Source organism: Homalodisca vitripennis, chromosome 1, assembly GCF_021130785.1.
Source record: "Homalodisca vitripennis isolate AUS2020 chromosome 1, UT_GWSS_2.1, whole genome shotgun sequence".
Lineage (NCBI taxonomy): Eukaryota > Metazoa > Arthropoda > Insecta > Hemiptera > Cicadellidae > Homalodisca > Homalodisca vitripennis.
In genome coordinates, this window is record NC_060207.1 from 167,748,784 (window position 1) to 167,767,718 (window position 18,935).

General features: G+C 32.0%; 1 protein-coding gene across 3 annotated transcripts in view; it reads right to left on the reverse strand.

Annotated features, from left to right (window-relative positions):
* Positions 1-18,723, reverse strand: part of LOC124352694 (catenin alpha) — a 45,659-nt gene extending 26,936 nt beyond the window's left edge. For all 3 annotated transcript variants that reach the window (XM_046802294.1, XM_046802292.1, XM_046802293.1), the window contains exons 1-7: positions 18,599-18,723; positions 11,062-11,185; positions 6,319-6,505; positions 4,717-4,886; positions 3,175-3,384; positions 2,316-2,492; positions 458-661 (exon numbers count right to left, since the gene is read on the reverse strand). In XM_046802294.1, the coding sequence (XP_046658250.1) occupies positions 458-661; positions 2,316-2,492; positions 3,175-3,384; positions 4,717-4,886; positions 6,319-6,505; positions 11,062-11,163 (1,050 nt within the window). In that variant the 5' untranslated portion in view covers positions 11,164-11,185; positions 18,599-18,723. The remainder of the gene's footprint in view (positions 1-457; positions 662-2,315; positions 2,493-3,174; positions 3,385-4,716; positions 4,887-6,318; positions 6,506-11,061; positions 11,186-18,598) is intronic.
* Between the last annotated feature and the right edge of the window lie 212 nt (positions 18,724-18,935).

An 18,935-nucleotide genomic window follows, 5' to 3' on the forward strand; every position in this document is an offset into this window, starting at 1 on the left:
TCTATCTAAGGGTTGTTGTACACCAAGTGCGATAACAACATGTTTTGGCAATTGGTAATTTGTGTAATGCCAGGAATACACGCAGCAGACTCATAGTGATGCTCGAACGTAAATATAGAAAACACAGCAATAGCAGTAAATAATAATTAAATTCAAGATAAACACTTGAAAACTTACCTACAAAATAATGTTTAGTATAGCATAAGAATAATAATTTAATAAACAGTTCTCCAGTCTTATAAATACACCACAAATTTATATTAAATGTTATGAAATAAGTATTAACATATATTGATAATTAGTATGACAATTACAAAAATAAGAACTTGACTTGATTTTTTTGTTACCATTGACTAAATTGAAGTAACATGACCATAAGAGTGGTAAGTTTTGTGGAAGTATTTATTTAATTTGCACTTTATAAATGACTAACAAACAATAACTAAACATGACTTACATTGGCCATGTACTCTGAGAGCAGGTCCTGGAGTGCCTGACGTACTGCATTACATTCTGCTACAATGCGCTCTCGCCGCTCATCTCGAGTGCAGCTGGAGTCTGCCATGAGTGCAGCACCGCTGATGATACTCTCCAGACGCTCCTCGAGTGAGGGCCGAGTGCGTACTTCGTTGTATGCCAGTGGATCCATCACCATCCTCTCCTATAATAGGTTGAAAAAGTGTTATTCTTTGAGAGATTCATAAAACAATTTTAACAGTTTTTGAAATAAAAAACGAGATCAGTAGAACATAAAAATAACAAATAATGATGGTTTAAAAGCAGTTTTCACAAATCACACTCTATCTCAAATTTCAAACACAAGTGGTACAGGGAAACATGACTGAGCTGTAGGGCGGGTGGGTGAACTGCTCCCAACCGAACCATTCAATTAATATTTGAGTATTTTTTAAATGTCTGTGAGCATTTTTGGTTATCCAGTAGGAATACAGCTTGTTATAACATATGTGTGGTATGTGGTTAGCAAAATTATTCAACAAAAATTGGTTCAAATTCATCTGAAAGGATTGTCATTGTGAACCGTCTATTCTCATTCCCTGATTCACAACAGAAGATATTTTGCATGAAGCTTCATTTATATTGCAGCAACACTGAGCAATGATGGTGCATGTCACTACTATCACATTGTGTTTCTTCGTAGTTATTTGTCCGTTCTTCATTGCACTGTCTAACCCATTTTGCACCACTAAATCACTCATTGCACTTTCACTCTATTTTCTATAATCTGACTACAGATTATGACTGCCATAACATTATTTACATTCAAAACCCAAATAAAATCTGCATCTTGTAAGAATTATGAAGATTCTTGTTGTTGAATTTGGAATGTTTAATATACCAAAACTGATTATTGAAGTGTGAAACAAAATATTAAATCAATACAGTTTCCACACCATGTTTAGCATATTTATACAATCTGAAAAGAAATTAAGAGCAGATTTTAGGCTGGATGTCAGCAGCCTTGGCATTATTTACATTCAAAACCGGAATAACAAACTGAATCTTGTTGTTGATTTGGAAATACATTAAATAACACAACTGATTCTATGAAGTATTAAACAAAGGATTAAGTCAATATAGATTCCATAACATGTTTAGCGGGTTGAAAAATTCTGGAAAAAAACTAGGAGCAGATTTGGAGGGACCAACATTCAATCAGATCAGTTTTGTTCACTGAGCTGGGACTGTCATTACACTTAGCAGGCAGGAAACAATTTGCAGCCAATTGACCAACCAACTATTACTATTACTTAAATCTGTTTGTGAATGTTATGTGCACAAGTGTAATTATCTAGATTTAATTTTTAATATTGTAGTTTTAATAAAGTAATTTCATTTAACAAATTTTTGTGTTGGGAATTTCAAAATGGCATAAGACTAAAGCCTACACTGAAAATCCATTAAAACTTTTACCAAATTGAGCACTACAAGGGTAAAATACATCACATCAGTATGTAGTCTACCCAAGAAGGTTATTCTTACAATGTGAACAGTTTATTAATGGTTTAAAAAACCTTTCAGTAAAAAGCTAGCATATGTTTCTGATTCATTTTATATAAATTTAGAATGACTCATGGCAGGAATTTATATTTATGATTAGCTGTTTATACCAAGTAAGTACAGATGTAATATTTCAGTTACAAGAACTGCAACATTGTGGTTCTACAAATAGTTTGAAACTTTTGTGTCCTGTTTATTCCATTTGTACAGCAGTCTGTTTTCCCATTTCAATTGTTGTTTCTAAAAATAGGTATGTATATTTCAAAGAGTGTGGCTAAAATGTTCATCGTACTCACATCAAAATCGTCAAGTGCAGCTGCTAGCTCACCGGGACCATCGTAGGGGTTCTGAGGCAGTCCAGGTCCCTTGCCCTGAGCCACGTCACTGATAGTGTTCACAGCCTCACACACCTGCTTGAATACATAGTCTCGATTGGCCTTGGCCGCTGCGAGCTCTGGATGCCGTATGTACACCTGTATCATAACATGTGTTTATATTGGATCATGTCTTTACAGGATGTTCGCTGCAGAACATACTCATACTTTGTAATATTTTTATGTTAATAACGAATTAAATAATAAGGAGAGACACCTTATATTGTTTTTAACAACATTCTTTGGGGAAAGTCACTTTATAATTTATGATCAAGGATAAACTATCTAAACTTATTGAATCTAAACAAACCAACTAGACCATAAACAGAGAGGCATTAAAAATACCAACTAGGCCACAAACAGAGAGGCTTTAAAAACAAATTATGAAAATTCATAATTTTGGCTGATTTAAAATTTAAGTATTGCCAAGAAAACCTTACTGTACACACCTTGCTTTAATAGTTATAAGCATGTATTTTGCTATTAGCTGATGTAAATAGATGAGAACATTAACATGTGTGAGACTTATGCCATACAGGTAACAAGCATATAAGTGAGAAATGCATCAATGCAGTAGGAAATCAGATACATCAATCAAGTACACTTCTTTTATTATTTGTTTTTAATTAATTTTATTTGAGAATGTTTGTTTCCTTCCGTTTCGGAAATACAAATATTTCTTAATTGTAAGCTATAACCTATCACTTTATCAGTGTTGTAAGTATACATTGTATTGATTGTACAAATTTAGTTAACTTAGTAAAAAAATTATTATGGGTACCTTGGAAGCAGTAAGCAGCATAGTGGAATGTTTCTTGAGGACAGCACGTGCGGCTGCCAGGTCATCTCTCAATTGTGGGTCTTTCAACTCCTGCTGTCGCTTTGCCGCCTGATTCATCAGCTCGCTGGCGTTGCGGCCAAACGCTTTGAAATGCTCCATCAGCTCCATTTGTGATGATGAATTCTTCACCTTGTCGAGGTCATCTTCCATCTGTCCACATAGGAACTTAAGTTTACCACACCTTTACTCATTTACATTAATTTTTACTTTGAACAAATTTGTATTAAAAAGATTTTTAATAACAGACCTTGTAAAAATCAAGTGTAACTTTCAGCCATATAGAGTTTACTCACTTATAATAGTAATAAAGTTTTTAGTACCATTTGAAAGAAAATATTCAATGAACAAAATTTAATAGGTGTTTTTCTGTGTGCAGTACAGTAAAAAAAGGTAAAAATTTGTTTCTTTTCAGAACTAAAGCCATACAGTGAAACGGTACATTTTTCTGTTAGAAATTAGTCTACTGGGAAATTTGATGCATCAGTAAAAAAACCAGTACCTCATCTGTAAAGATAAATATGTATCCTCTCTGCATTTAAGCAAAGAAATTTATCAATACTTCTTTTTGCATTCAAAGGTATTTGTTATTTTTTTTTTTTTTAAGACAGCTTAGTATATTTTGTTTTACACTATCCTACAACAAATTCCTATTTCCAAACCGATGGCTGAACACTGTTGGATTACCATATTTTCCTGTACCTATCAAAAGACAAAATGTTTTCTGCTCACATCTTGTGCAAGCGTACCTTTAAAGTGGTTGTGCTCCTTTATGCCTTGACAGATTCCATTGAAACAAGTACCATTGCAATTGCAATAAAAGTCTCCAAATAGGTGGTGTATAGTACATTTTTTATAACTATATTGTTTTTTTTGTTATTTGACTTAATTTTCAACAAATGCCATTAAAGAAAATAATATAACGATTTTTTTTATTTTCCTGTTACCTATTCAAACCTAAGTGCCAAATTTGGTTTCTTTAGATTTTCTAGTTTAAGAGATAATAATTTGTTAATAAAAAACACAAAATGGCGGCTAGCTGGTAAACAAAGTGGAAATTGGAAAAGTTATTCTTCATTTTTAGCTTAGAATTACACACAAAATTTGAAAATACAAGCCGGCCCACCCTTTTTGTTACACCCTTGTATTTTAATGTAAAATTTAATTAAATCATATGGTTAACCTTTACCAGATGGTTGTAAGTGAAGGGCTGAACAAATGAAAAATTTGTTTAACATAAGCAGGGACACCACTTCATGTTTGGAGGGAACAATATTTCTGTTTTTTAAGTTTACAATAATGTTTTTGTTTGTCAGTGGAAATAAAGAAGCGGTTGATAAGTGAATTTACTATCACCATACCATGTCAACATTCATCAATGTATGTTTGAGGGATGCTTTTTTTGGAGCTACTTAAGTGGGATCTAATTCAACATGGGTATTTTTAAGGCCTGCATAAAACTTGGAGTGTATATTTTGCACCTACCACTCTTAGTGATTTGAGCAGTAGATGCACGTCAACCATATCAGCTAAGATGAGCAATCGAGTAACAGCTGACAACAGGTTGCGAGCAGCTCGAACCATGTTGCCTCTCTTGAGCGAAGAGCATGGATCATCAGCAAATTCCCTGGCTGCAAAACTCATAGCTTCACCTGGAAACAAAGTATAAAATGAGTAAAAAACACAATCTTTATAGGAGTAGATTAATTTAAATTAAAATACTTAAATGTACAGGCTATTTGAGTGAAACACTTCAAAATTAATTGGAAATTGATATATTTCTTAAAGATATAATAGTCTAAAAGTGAGTAGAATATCAAAATTTTTTACTAAAACATATACATAATTTTTTACGGCTAATTTTTATATAAAATTGAAGTGAATAACACAAGTTTATAATGATGGAGGGTAGGTCTCAGATCATGAAACTAACCCACTCCATCAAAGGTGAAACATGCAAGACAAAATCTTCTCCACTACCTGTCTCTAAAGGTGTCCCTTAGTGGTGTGTGTTCGGGCCAGTTTTATTCATATTGTTTATTAACGATTTACAATCAACCCCTATGGCAAATGCTTCATACTATACTGTCATCTTATCGTCACATAAATCTGTGAACAATCCTGAAGTCAACTCTTTCATAGCAGTGAATGTAATCCTTGACTACTGCACCAACAATAACTTAGTCCTCAACGAAGAAAAGATGAAGCAGCTGATATTTGGAGCACAGAAAAATGAAGTTGCTGGTATACCTAATCTTGAAAGCACACCAAAAATGTGAAGTTATTGTGGATGTTGACATCTTCTGTAAAAATACTCAGCAGTTCATTGCATGCCAAGAGGAGAACTGTTGTTAGAGTGGTAGAGCAGAGACTTTAAGAGTTGCTTACCATGCCCTTTTTGAGAGCCGTATGACCTATAGAATCACTTTTATGGGGGGCTCATCCTGTGCCAACCTAGAAAGGGGTTTTGCTCCTCCAAAAGAGAGCAATAAGAACATTGGCTGGATTGAGAATATGCAATAGCTACAGTAAAAGCTTTTCAAGATATGGAAATGTTGACAGTGGTTTCTTGCTATGGCCTAGCAGTGATTTAATCTGCTTGTACAAATGGACTTCAAAGACTTGCCACTATTTACCAGCACAATACCAGATTTGCAAACAACTGCAAACTACAATCTTCCACTTCACTCCACAGCATTGTAAGCTAATAAACCAGCATACGCTGGCACCAAGTTTTCCAATCTTCTCCCAGATGAGTTAAAGAGTCGGAACAACCATGATATCAGACTCTATTTGAAAAATGTCTTGCTCAACGACCATTCTACACAGTGAATGCGTTTTTATCCTAGTGAAATATATTTAATTGTAATCATTTTCTCATAAAAATGTAATGCAATGAATACCTTTCAAATTTTAATGACTTTGAATAAAGTTATTCTCTCTCTAATGTACCGTAGTTTATAAGAAGACTTGATAATTTCAATTATTGAGAAAGTAACTGGTACGTCAGTTCCTTTTTTAATATTAATCAAATTAAAACTTACAATTCTTTGAATTAACAGATAAATTTGAACAGTACTTACCTGTTTTTTCGAACTTCTTCAACAGCTGAAAGCATTTCTTGTTTGATATCCGGGTTTTCATAAGCAATCATTTCACCTTTTTCAATAAAATTTTCAGTGGCTTTTTCAACAGCTGCGACGAGTACATGAGCCCTCTTGGAGCGACCTTTCTTCTTCTTAGATGGCCCTTTAGTATTAACTAAAGTGGTTACCTGAGGGAGTACATACAATGTTAAGAACTAAAAACATTCTTCCATACTAGTACTTTATTTAACTAAAATATTTGTGTGATAAATTGTAAGGTATTTAAACCCAAGATAAATTATTCATTTATAACCCAAAAATTATGATCTAATTCATTAATTAAAATTGAAATTATAAAGACTGTTTGGTTATATAAACTGAGTAATTTACAATTTAGATTTTAAACAGGAGTACTTAAATTTAAATGTTATTTTCCATTTTTTGAACTTCAATAAGATTATACAAGTAGTAATTAAAGTGAGAAAAGAAACTCAAATAATTCTTGTAATTCTTGTAGTTTTAAATAAAAATTTAAAATTAGGTTTGAACAATAATGATAATCCTAATCCTTATAATGCTATGTAAGAATATACCGCACTTTGATTTAAAACTAGTTATTATTCACATCAGAGAATGCAATTCCTACTAAGCAAAAGAGACTAAAACATCTCATTTTTACAACCTGGCTATAGTGAGACCTTGTTTTTTATCTTATAAGAACAATATAAACTAAAACACTTGTATACCCTAAATTTTGGTCATGTAATTATGTCCCATTTTAATGATAAGAACAATATACATCTAATGCTTTTTAATTTTTCTTGTTACAAGCTCATACTTTTCGATTAGTTCAATACAAAAAAGTTTGAGATTAATTTTGAAAAATTGAAATAATATTGAAAATTTGAAAAGCATTTTGATATATATTAAAACATATCTTTAAAATGAGACACTTCCCATAATTACATGCTCTAAAATAAGAGAGTTAAATTATTGAAATTGACATAGTTAATTATTAAGTGGCACAACACATTGTTCTTATGGGTCATACAAACAACGTTTTAATAAATATTGATGAGATAATTTATGCCATTAGAAGATATTATCTTTTGATCCATTTTAAAATAATTGGACACATTTTTTAAAGGATATTTAATGTATCAGGACCAAATAAAGTCGGGGTGTAAAAGTATTTTATAAGAACCAATGAAATGATTTCTATGCAATATTCTATGGTATTTTATTGAATAGCACCAAAGATTACAATAGAAAGTTTTAGACCAGTGGGGAGGAATTTTAAGTCAGAATCTATACTTTTTGTAGTGAGAGCATTTTATGACATAATATCATGCAACTCAATAATTTTGAAATGGATTAGGCATATTTGAGGTATATATCATATCCAGTGTTCACACAAAATGTCAACACAAATATTACATTGTTATTTTTGCATGACAGAAGTACAAGCATCCAAACTATCACATCTATAATATTTACTATTAGCGCCATTTCCAGAAAGGGCACATTAAGGCTGCGCTCTACCACTCTGGTGAACGCTGATGCAAGGGTTTTGAATCTGCCTCATTGTAGGCTCATTTTTTGAGCTATTACAAACATATTGATATCATTTAAGTAACTAAATATTTGTATACGTGCATTAGTTTTTGAAATTTCAATTTCGATTCAACTTAAGTTGCACATTAGGTGGAAAGTTTTTAAATGAAGTGTATTTTCAACGCTTCATAAAATAAAAACGTGAATTTTTATTAAAGAATTGAATACAGACATTCGTAGATTGGAATATAGTAAGCGTAAAACTGCAAACGGTTTATCAAAAAGTTCTGAAGTTAAGGTACAATAAGGCAGACATGAAAGGTCTGCAAACGCTATTCAACGCTCTGTCAGGTGGCGCGCGTGGCGGCTACAGCCGGAAACTGTAGGCAACTCTCCCACCACTACCTGCTGGATATTTCCCCTCACCCGCTTTCGCTATTTTATAACATGTGGCCTTTCTCCGTACGTACCTTCAATTTTGTTGATTTATAATATCTATTCATACATTAATAATCAAGTTCCTATCTTGCACAAATGAAAAATTGTAGTCAATATTTTGTTTATAATAACAATGTATTATGAACAAGTATGTATAAAGTATGAACTACAATATTTTTATTTATTCGTCATCCGTTCAGTGTGAAAGGATAGGATCGCATAGGATCACAGGCGCCACTGAGCTCACGGGCGGCGGTGTCAAAGGACCGCGACGCGCCGGGTCTTTCCTGCGTCCATGGACGAAACACTACTTACGCGCCGCCGTGGCGCGCCCATGCTATGAATGATCATGTCGTGTGGAAGCTCTCACATACATCTTCATATCACCGAAATAGTGTTGGCGAACTCTTTCCGTAACAATAAATTCGTAACGTGTAACACCTACCTCCACCTCCTGGGGAATAATAAATTGTTGATTAATGTCAATATTTTCAAAATATGAGTGACATACCTCATTATGAGGTATTTTGTTTAGTGCAATATTATAGTCTAACTATAATAGTTTTTATTTGACTTAATGTATGATTGCTTCATTTGATTGTTAAACAAATCTCATTACATGAGAAGCTATTACCCATTACAAAATAAAGGAATTTTTCAATCAAGATATTTAGACTAGGTCTGACTTTCACTTTTTGGACTTTTGCACCGCTCAATAGGGACATTTCTCCACTGTGTGACGGTGGCAATAGAGAGTAGGCTTATATTTTTCGATCACAAGTGGCAATGTATAATGCATCATTGCAATGCATAATTTTTTTTAAATTGTAAATTAATTCTGTTAAAAGTACGGAAAATATAATGTACTTTATATATTCTAAAGTATATAGAGTGTGTACCTGCGTATGTGAATGTGTGGGTATATGTGCTCGCATATGGGTGTATGCGTATATATGTATAACTCATATAATATATAATTGAACTCAAAAAAAATGAGAGATGTATATATTTGTTTCTAGGAATATACCCCTTGACAGTGACACTGATGATGACCGGTTAGCCGGAATTGTGCCTCTGCCTGATGAGTTAAAAGTGACTCACTCTTATTATTACCAAGTGTACCAATTGTATTAAATAGTAATTTTGGGGTAACTGGATTACCGGTGGAAGGAGTAGATCCAGAAGAATGATAAGGACTGGACAGTACATAGCATGTGGCGTGGGTAGTGGTTGAAGAGTGAAAGACCTACTAGCCCATCCCTGTTAAACATGAAGCTGTGCGCTCCAGCGCGTGTAATTCGGACGTCGCGCACCTGGCTCAGGTCCCCCACTCGGTAAATGTCGGAGGCGCTCGGTAAGTTCCGATCCCCTCCACAGCAACTACTCATTGCCCTCCCTACAACCGATTTTGCCAGCGCTCCAAGCGGATTTTTGAAACACCGTACAAACGATTTCTGGCCTGTGGTAGAGCACACCCTTAACTTGCTTTGAGCCACCTGGCCCACTATCCTTGTTTGTACAAGGATCCTCTCTCAAGGACAAATTAAATGGCTTGAATATTTCAATGGATCCATCTACAGTAAAAGATAGACACTACAATTCCCTTTGCACTTTGCAGTACATTATTTGATTGCAAAACGCTTATCATATCCCATTTTCTTGGAAATTCCAAAATCTATGAATTCATTAAATTTGTATAAACAGCAAGAGCCTAATTTGATTTTAATAAAGATTGAATCACAAAAAGTATATTTATAAGTATGTATAAACACTCTTCGAGAGACATAACGATGTGTAAAGATGTTAATTCAATTCACTGACTTCAACATATGGAAGCTTTTATTTTAATAAGTTACTGAACTGTACATAACTTAGCAAAACAATCTGATATCATGGAATAGTTTAAGGCTCTAATTAATGTATATAAAAATTTATATGAACAATGGCATTTTGATTCTATGAAACAACCACAACAAAGTCTTCAGAAGAACCATTAAAAAAAAATTGTATTGTCGTTTGAGGTTTCACATGAAGCCAGGGGAAAATATATTTATAATTTGGATATTTTTTCAACCTCCTAGAGGAATGATGTATATCAAAATTTTAAAGGCAAACTAAAAGTAAGTTAGCATAACTACATCTATATATCAATTCACTTAATGAATGAAGATTACAATTATTGAGTTTTAAAAAAGATGATAAGAAGTAGTCAGAGAACAAAAAGGATCATAGAATTGAATTTAAACCTTAAGTTGGTTAACTTAATTTGATATTAGGAATTCAGTAGTTTTCAATTGCAGAAATAAAATTAAGAATATTTACATTGCAATAATATTTTTAGGATTCATAATAATTATACATAATGAAGATTAAACACCTACCAGTGTTGATAGAAAGATTCAATAACCAAGATTTGTAGAGTAATATAAACAATTGTAATGTCTATAGATTGTTTGTTAAGTAAAATGAAAAAAGATTGAAATACTTGATAATAATAATGATGAAGTTATAGAAAATACAAAGACCAATACCACAATTTAGATTTTAAAACTTTATTCTCAAAAACTACTTTGAAGTATTTTAGCGAACAGGAAATTTGCTAGAGGGAGTATTTTATTTACTAAATTTATTTTCTACCAAGTAATATTATGAAATAAATGTTGAACTATAATTTAACATGTATTTGTAATATACATTTGGTTCTCCATATAAAATATCATATATACCGACTTATTAACTTGAATGTGCTTACCTGAAGAACTAATGGCTCCAAAGTTTTCTCTACAGACATGGTCCTGATTTCTAGGTTTTTTGGATCCCATTTAAGGGTGATGGGGCCGAAGTGTTCTGTCATTGTCCTCAGTACAAGATCTTACCTGTAAATTAGAAATTTATAATATAGGTGAACGTAAATATTACTGTTATGTACAATGGGTACTTATGCATTATACTGAAAATGCTTACTTTTGTTGATGATTTCAATTGCAAAAATGTAAAAAATTAATCACTTTCAACACAAATTGCATTTAAACTGTAATCGTAATAATTATTCTAAAATTAATATTTTTCTAAAAGAATTACTGTTCAATGTAGGAAACTAAATTAAACAGGTTAATAATATAAAGTTAACCCTTCCCGCGCTACGGCAATTTGGGACGCACCATACCCAAACGCTACATATACCTCAAAAAGTTTTTTTCCATAAAGTCAACGCTAATGTTGTATTTGAGTTTGTTACCATATAAAAAGACTTTTGGGAACGAAAAAAGTATAATTTTTTTAATACGTTTATTTAAATTATAAAACAATATAAATACACCAAATTTAACGAAATGTTGAACGAAATTTTACTATCGTGTATAATATTATATTATAGTATATTATATGTATAGTATGTATATTATACAATTAAAATAAAACATTAATGGGTATAAAAAGATATAAAATTAGCCATCACGGTGTTCAAGATAACGTCAACGTGTGGTACGTCTTGAAACACGTATCCGGGTGCAGGTTCGGCCGGGCGGTGCATGTCTCGCACACGTAAATGGTCTCCTTGCGTAAACCGTTGCGTGTACACACAACACATCTTCCCAATATGTCAAAAACCAATTTGACAACGTAAACACAACAGTTCCACTCGCAGTCCGCGAACGAACTAAACCGGCGAGTTAGTTCGTCAGTAGCGCTTGTGTCTGGCAAAACAGGCAGTGGCATGGGTAGTGCGCTGCCATTTTGCAGCTTGGAGAAAAACCGGGAGGTGGGGACAACTATTACTGTGCTTTTCTATTGAGGGATAAATACTCCATCAGTTGCGCACTCCACCGGCAAAACTGGGAACTAATTACTCCCAATAATAACCTCAATGTTTAAAAGCGAATATATTTGTCAACAGCGTTTTGAGCAAAGTAAATATTGGCGGTTATATTTGTCAACAGCGCGCGAAGGGTTAATAGAGACACCCACTAAACGACCTAAAACTATAGCACCTTTAAAATATTTCTCACTATGTACACTATTAAAAGCACAAATATTTGTGAGGAAAGGAAGGTAATGAAAAATTATTAATAATGATCCAAATTTAACTCAGTAGCTCCTTAATATGAACAAACTAGGGGATTGGGGAGAGTTCTGGATGGGACACTAATATGGTACGAGAAAGAGGGATATTCAGTTTTAATTTCGATTTATAATCATAAAACTTTAAAAAGCATTGACAAAGTTAGGTTGGACATTTGTTCCCCAGTCATGTATTATGATTGCATGAATACAAAAATGATTACAACAATATTTGTGAGTCTCTCCTTCTTCCTAAAAGTTATAGTATTAAAAATTAACTATTGTAAAATGTGTTTGAGTTTTTAAAGACAGACTTTGACTGACTTTCTTGCATGATATGAAAATTGAAATAATTTTGAAGGTAATTTCATGCTGAACATACTAGCTTTGACATTATTCTCATGTCTTTAAAAATGACTTCGTAATTAAATATTCCACAAACCATGTTTTTTTTTCATTAAATTTACAATAAATTGTCATGTTAAAAAAATGTGGCTGCCAAAAAAATATGAATTACAAACAATTTTCAAATGTATTTTTGTGATTATTTACCCATAGGGAATCCATGATAGCAAGATAATAAAAATGTGTTGTAATAAATCATATTTATACTAAGTAATTAATTTTGAAATGGACTGATCCAAAGGCTGCTGAAGCCAAATTGTAACAGGTATATGCACACCTAACATATCAAGACATGATTGCTGTGTGGTCTAAGGCACTACTCTCTGACGCGATAGTTAGCCTTGGAGTCGTAGGTTCGATTTCCACGCCTGATGTGTAGGGATTTTTGCAGTCTAGTGTCCACTTATGAGGGTCACTGGTCTGTGGTAAAGCTGGCAGGAGGGCCTTAAATTAATGGTAGTTGGCTTGGGTGGAAGGAAGATGATAGAATCAGTGTATTCTTGTATATATGTACCAGACTCAAAACACCTGTTTCACATTTTTTGTCTTCACTATTACAAAAAAAAAAACACTTGATTTGTGTTATTGTACGTTTTTCAAGGCATTTATTATCAATTACATACATAACAACTATAATCGTAGCTTTTAAAAGTAAAAAAAACCAAAAATAAAATGTAGGCCTAAACCAATAATTTGCAAGAACAACCATGCTGTTTCTTGTATCTCCTCATTAGTTACTGGAGAACCTATTTTTTGTTTGATATGTTTAAAGGAATATATGGTTTTATTTTGTTTGCTTTACCTTGAGTATTGTTTTTAATGATATTCCAAGCAGCCCTACATTTATTACTGCTGTTATTAATGTATCTAACATTATAAGAGAACCTATTATGGATTGTCTATATATTTTTTAATTTTGATCTTCTTTTGTAAGTTGTGGTTGCTTTATTCTTCTTCAAATTATACAAAAAAAAATATTTTGTATAATTTAATACATTATTCGTGTACCATTTTGTTGAGTTTTTATATTAACTATCTTCAAACATAAAAGGTACTTAAGGGCAGTCTAACTCGAATTTATTTAATTTTTTTCGATTTTTGTTTTTTTGTTGATTATTATTCTTTGAAAGTTTCTAAATCCAATGTAAAACACATAGTACTAATAAATTTATAACCCAACTTAAAAATATTTTTAAACAAGTACTGCACGATATCTCAGCGTGGATTTTGCCAGCTCTTATGACTTTTTGTCACAGGAACTTCTTATAATAACAAAATCCCTGCAGAATATGTTTATGCTTTATACAGCTGGCAACACTGTCTGTTTACTAACTTGTGTTTATTTTTGTGGTTATGCTTCTGCTTGTTGTCAGTTGTGTTGAAAGCGAATAATACAGTAATCTGAGTTACCTAGTTTGAGTTATTTTACATTTTGTGTTAGTGCACATTGTTTATTTGTGAATTGGTTTAGTGAATATTACTGTTTTATTTTGTATTAGTTATAGGTAACCAAAAGAAAAGTGGTTCCCGCTATTCGGCTTTCAAAGTCAGGAAGAATGTTTGTAAGCCTAAGCCTAGGTCTAGGCCTACAACAAATGTGTACTTAGTAATGAAACTTATGACCACTCACAGCACTTTCATCTTCCAGAAGCCATTATGCTAGAAATTAAGCCTATTTTCCAAGCCGTGTCAGATCCTGAGTTTCTAAAAAAGTGCTTGAAGGGAAAGTCCCAAAACCCCAACGAGTCGCTAAACAACGTCATATGGGCCCGTCTACCAAAGAGAACATTTGTAGCTATTGATACATTGAAATTCAGGGTTTATGAAGCTGTCTTCTCTTATAATGATGGTTATTTCTCCAAAGTGAAAATGATGAAAGAGTTAGGTCTTAGTGCTGGGGTAAACCTGGCGAAAGCCATGAAACGCCTCGATGAAGAGCGCATCCACAAGGCTAAAAAAGCTCTTTTGGAGTTTGAAAAAAAAAGTACGGCAATCAAGAACTTTGATTAAAAGGAAGATTGAGGACATTTCAGCAGGAGGAATACCCAGACTGGACATTACCTTCCTACAGTGCTGGACATTATTAAAATGTAAGTTAATACTCTTATTACGCTTTCTGTTAGTTTTTGACCGTTTCCCGTAAACTAAGTTTTTTTAACTAATATGTCGGATATTTCCACAACCGTAAGAGATATCATCACCAAAATGTATTTACAGCTTATCAAAACCTAAACCTAGTTCTTAACACAGGGATTTCAAAAAACTTTTAAATAGGCTGAATTAAAAAAAATTAAAAAATAACATAACATAAAAAGTAAAAAAAATCATAGTTAATATAAATTTTACTAAAAAGCCAAACCCCTTTGTTAAGAACTAGGCAAAGACTTGATCTTTGAAATATAAAAAAATTTACAAGTCTATCTCTAATACTTTTTGTGTTATGCGACATATCGTTAACATTGAGTTTAAATGGGAGTCGGACTGCCCTTAATGATATTCAGTAAAATCTCAAAAAAGTAGGAAAATTCTCTTCTATACTATTTTTGTTACGGCGATAAAACATGTTAACCTAATCAAACAAACCCAGATGATTACACAAATTTAGACAAAGCTGACTTTGGAAGCACCAATTCAGACATTGTTGCTTTGTTCATAGATGGTCTATTAAACTTGATTAACATTCTGAACAGTAACAATGATCCCATCATGGTCTAGAGAAGGGAAAATGTTGCATGTGATGTTGGAGAGGTGTAGACTGATAAATTAATTATCAAGACAATTTCTACCTCTTGCAGGTTTGTTAATTTTTACAGTAAAAATTTGTCTTAAAAGATATGTAAACATTAACAGTTTTAGTTTTATTGGTAATATAAAAATTTATATTTAAATCCCCACCAATAGTAATAGTGTAACTATACAACTGAGTAGTGAAATAATTCAAATATTCAAGAAAAATCATAAGATATCCTGCAGTATGTATAGTGATAGTTTTGTTTTTATACCCTACTGATATAATACTCATAGCATCTGTAGTTACAGTATTTACATAGTTTAACATAAAATAATTACATGATTTATACCATTCAAAATATACAATTTAGATATTTGTATTATTTATCATCAGGGTGACCAATATGAAAGGGTTGCCAGTATAAAAAATAGGCTGCAGTGCAATAAGCGGCCACCACGAAAATCGAACCAGCAAACCGATTTATCAGTTAGAAATATCTAAACTATCAAAGACAAAAAACATTCTAGTAGTTATTTACAATTAATTTTATTGCCATATTTTAACATATTAAAAGATAATATTATTTTAAATAATCCAAACAAAATAAAATCATTTGCATGGTATTTGTGTAATGGTCACAAGTGCAATGCGTTATCTGAATCACAAGCTGTCAGACATGTTAAGTGTATCGTTCATACACTAAAAAATAAACCAACACCGTACATACAACAAAAAAACCTGCAAACAGACGACGAATAATAAATAGTTTTATTATTATAACGTAATAGATATTTCAAAGAACATTATGGTTTTGCTTGTTTTTAATCTTAGAAATTACAGTAGAAATATTAATATAATTTACACATTAAAATGTAACATAATAATTACAACAATACCATTTAATTACCTTATGTATTTTCAAGGGTAAACATGACTGCTTGTAAAACAAAGAAGACACGTATGTCACTGTTCTTGTTGCCATTAGTCAATAACGAAATACATGATTTTAATTTTAAATATATTTCCAAACACGATTTTACTTTTAATTAATTTTGAGCGAACTGAATTAAGATTTTTGCTTTTAAAATCTCATTATGGTGAAGCTATACTTTTATATGTAAAATAAATGTATTTGTTTCAGATTGCATAAAATAACTAAACTATATTTAAACAATGTTTGAGCAGCGTAGTACTTACGATTACTTTAGCCAATCTGAAATGGCATTTTTGCAGGTACTGATGCCATCAAAAGTACATTCATTAATAATTAAAAGTCATAATTTGTTAGATTTAAACTAACATAGTACACAATTTTTCATTATATTCATAACCAAATTTAAAATGTTCACAAGTCTTCTCAAGATTGTTTTTGAATACGTTATGTTTTTTCTTAATTTCCATGTGATTTTCACCTTTAATTCTAGTTCTCAACTCGTCAATACAAACTAGGCAATTCGGATTTAAAGGAGCAAGGTCATTACCTTGTAACCATTTAAAACATTGCTAAGTGTTTATAAAACTACTAGCTGTTTCCCGCGGCTTCGCACGCTTTTCGTAAGTTTTGCCCGCGTATGAGCATTTCTGGTTGAAGTAAATTATATTTCCAACCCCGATGTAGATTTTACCTTGATGTCACGATCAAGAAAATATGTCAAAAATGTATTGTACATGCATAATGTATTTTATTACAAAGTGGTCTACCACTCAACCTTTAAGTTCAACCAAAAATTTAGTTTAGACAATTATACATCATAACTTAGCGCCTTCAAATAGTGTTTCACTGTTTAATATACGTATCTATCTCGTAATTGCAGGTTATAATGTGCAGGCGCTTTGAAAACTTTTCTTCATTTTATTCGTTTATATTCACGACATAAGCGAATAATTCAGATAATAACTATCCTATCTTCTAAGTTAGACTAAATTACGGATACATGTGAAATTTGATTGAAATTGGTTCAGTCGTTTTGGAGTTTATTGGCAACATACATCGTGACTCAAGATTTTTATATATATAAGATTTTGAGCCAATATTTGTATATTCATTGCCCTTGTGCCTGTCATCACTGGCCTTTTCCTACATAAACGAAATAGCCTAACAACAGCTGGTAATGACGTAACTAGAAACAGCTAGTAATAACGTCACTAGTGTATATAAAGAAAGCTAGCAATGATTATTTATGAATATCTGTAGGTCAAATGTCGTATTGGATAGTATAGATATTTAAAATTGATAACCATAATCCAATTCAGTTGGTGGCCGCTTATTACACTGTAGGTAGCCTAGGAGTTCTAAACGATTTTTAGTGCAAAACGTTAGATGCCTCTAACCTATATGAATACCAAAGTTTTGTTTTAAGGACAGATTACAACCACTTTTTGAAATCAGTTACACGTTGCTACCCAAAAAAGATCTTGGAAATTCTAAGCAAATATTGGATCAACATAAATTTGTTCCATATTTTAGTAGGCTTTAGACAACCAGGCAGTGGATAGAAAGTAAGAAACATGAAAATTAAGTATTAAGAAACCATCATTTACATTGAGAAGTGATTAAAAGGTTCATTGTCCAACTGCTTCTTATCTCAGTTCATTGTCCAACCTGAAGAGGGGTTGGAATATATAAGTTATGAAATCACAAATCAAATAAGATTTCCCATGCTTTTAAAATAACTAAGCAGGTATAAATTCTATACTTTGTGAATGACTGAATCATTAGTTTTCTTATATATGGTGCAAATATGAAACAAATGTTTATGAGTTCTGAAAATTGTCCATTCTCCAAAAGAATTTTAAATTAAATTTGACAAAACCTTTGTATTTTAAATATAAATTATTATTATAATTTTTACATTTTGTTTTATAACAACTAAAATTAAGTTTAAGATAGTATGACTCATACTTTAGAAAGAAGAAAGGGGTTCACTACAAAGCACTTCAAAGCTACCTAGGCTATGAAAATAATAATTATTCATGAAATTGACAATGTATCTTATCTATCAGTAGTTTTTTAGTACCCATAAATTGATTTTGCAGAATACAGTAAAACTATTAAAAAATAGCCTTAAAAATATAAATGAATGTGACAACTTACCTGGAAATGAAAATTTGACAGATCAACAGTTCACTGAAACTAGCCATAAAATATGACTCATATCAGTAGAAGGTAGGGCAGGGCAGAATATTGTACATCTGGAGACAGCGTATAGAATATCAAAGACTGCTAAAATATTAATATATTGTATTTATTAAGGGCAACAGTATTTTATTGTAAGAATATGTGTCAAAACAAGTTCCATTTAGAAACAAAATTTTAACATATATACAGAAGTATAAAGGAAAACAAAAAACCTTACACTAAATTAATTCAGATGATAATTTTTACCAAAAATCAGAAATTCTATAATTTTTACTGTATTAGTTCCAATCTG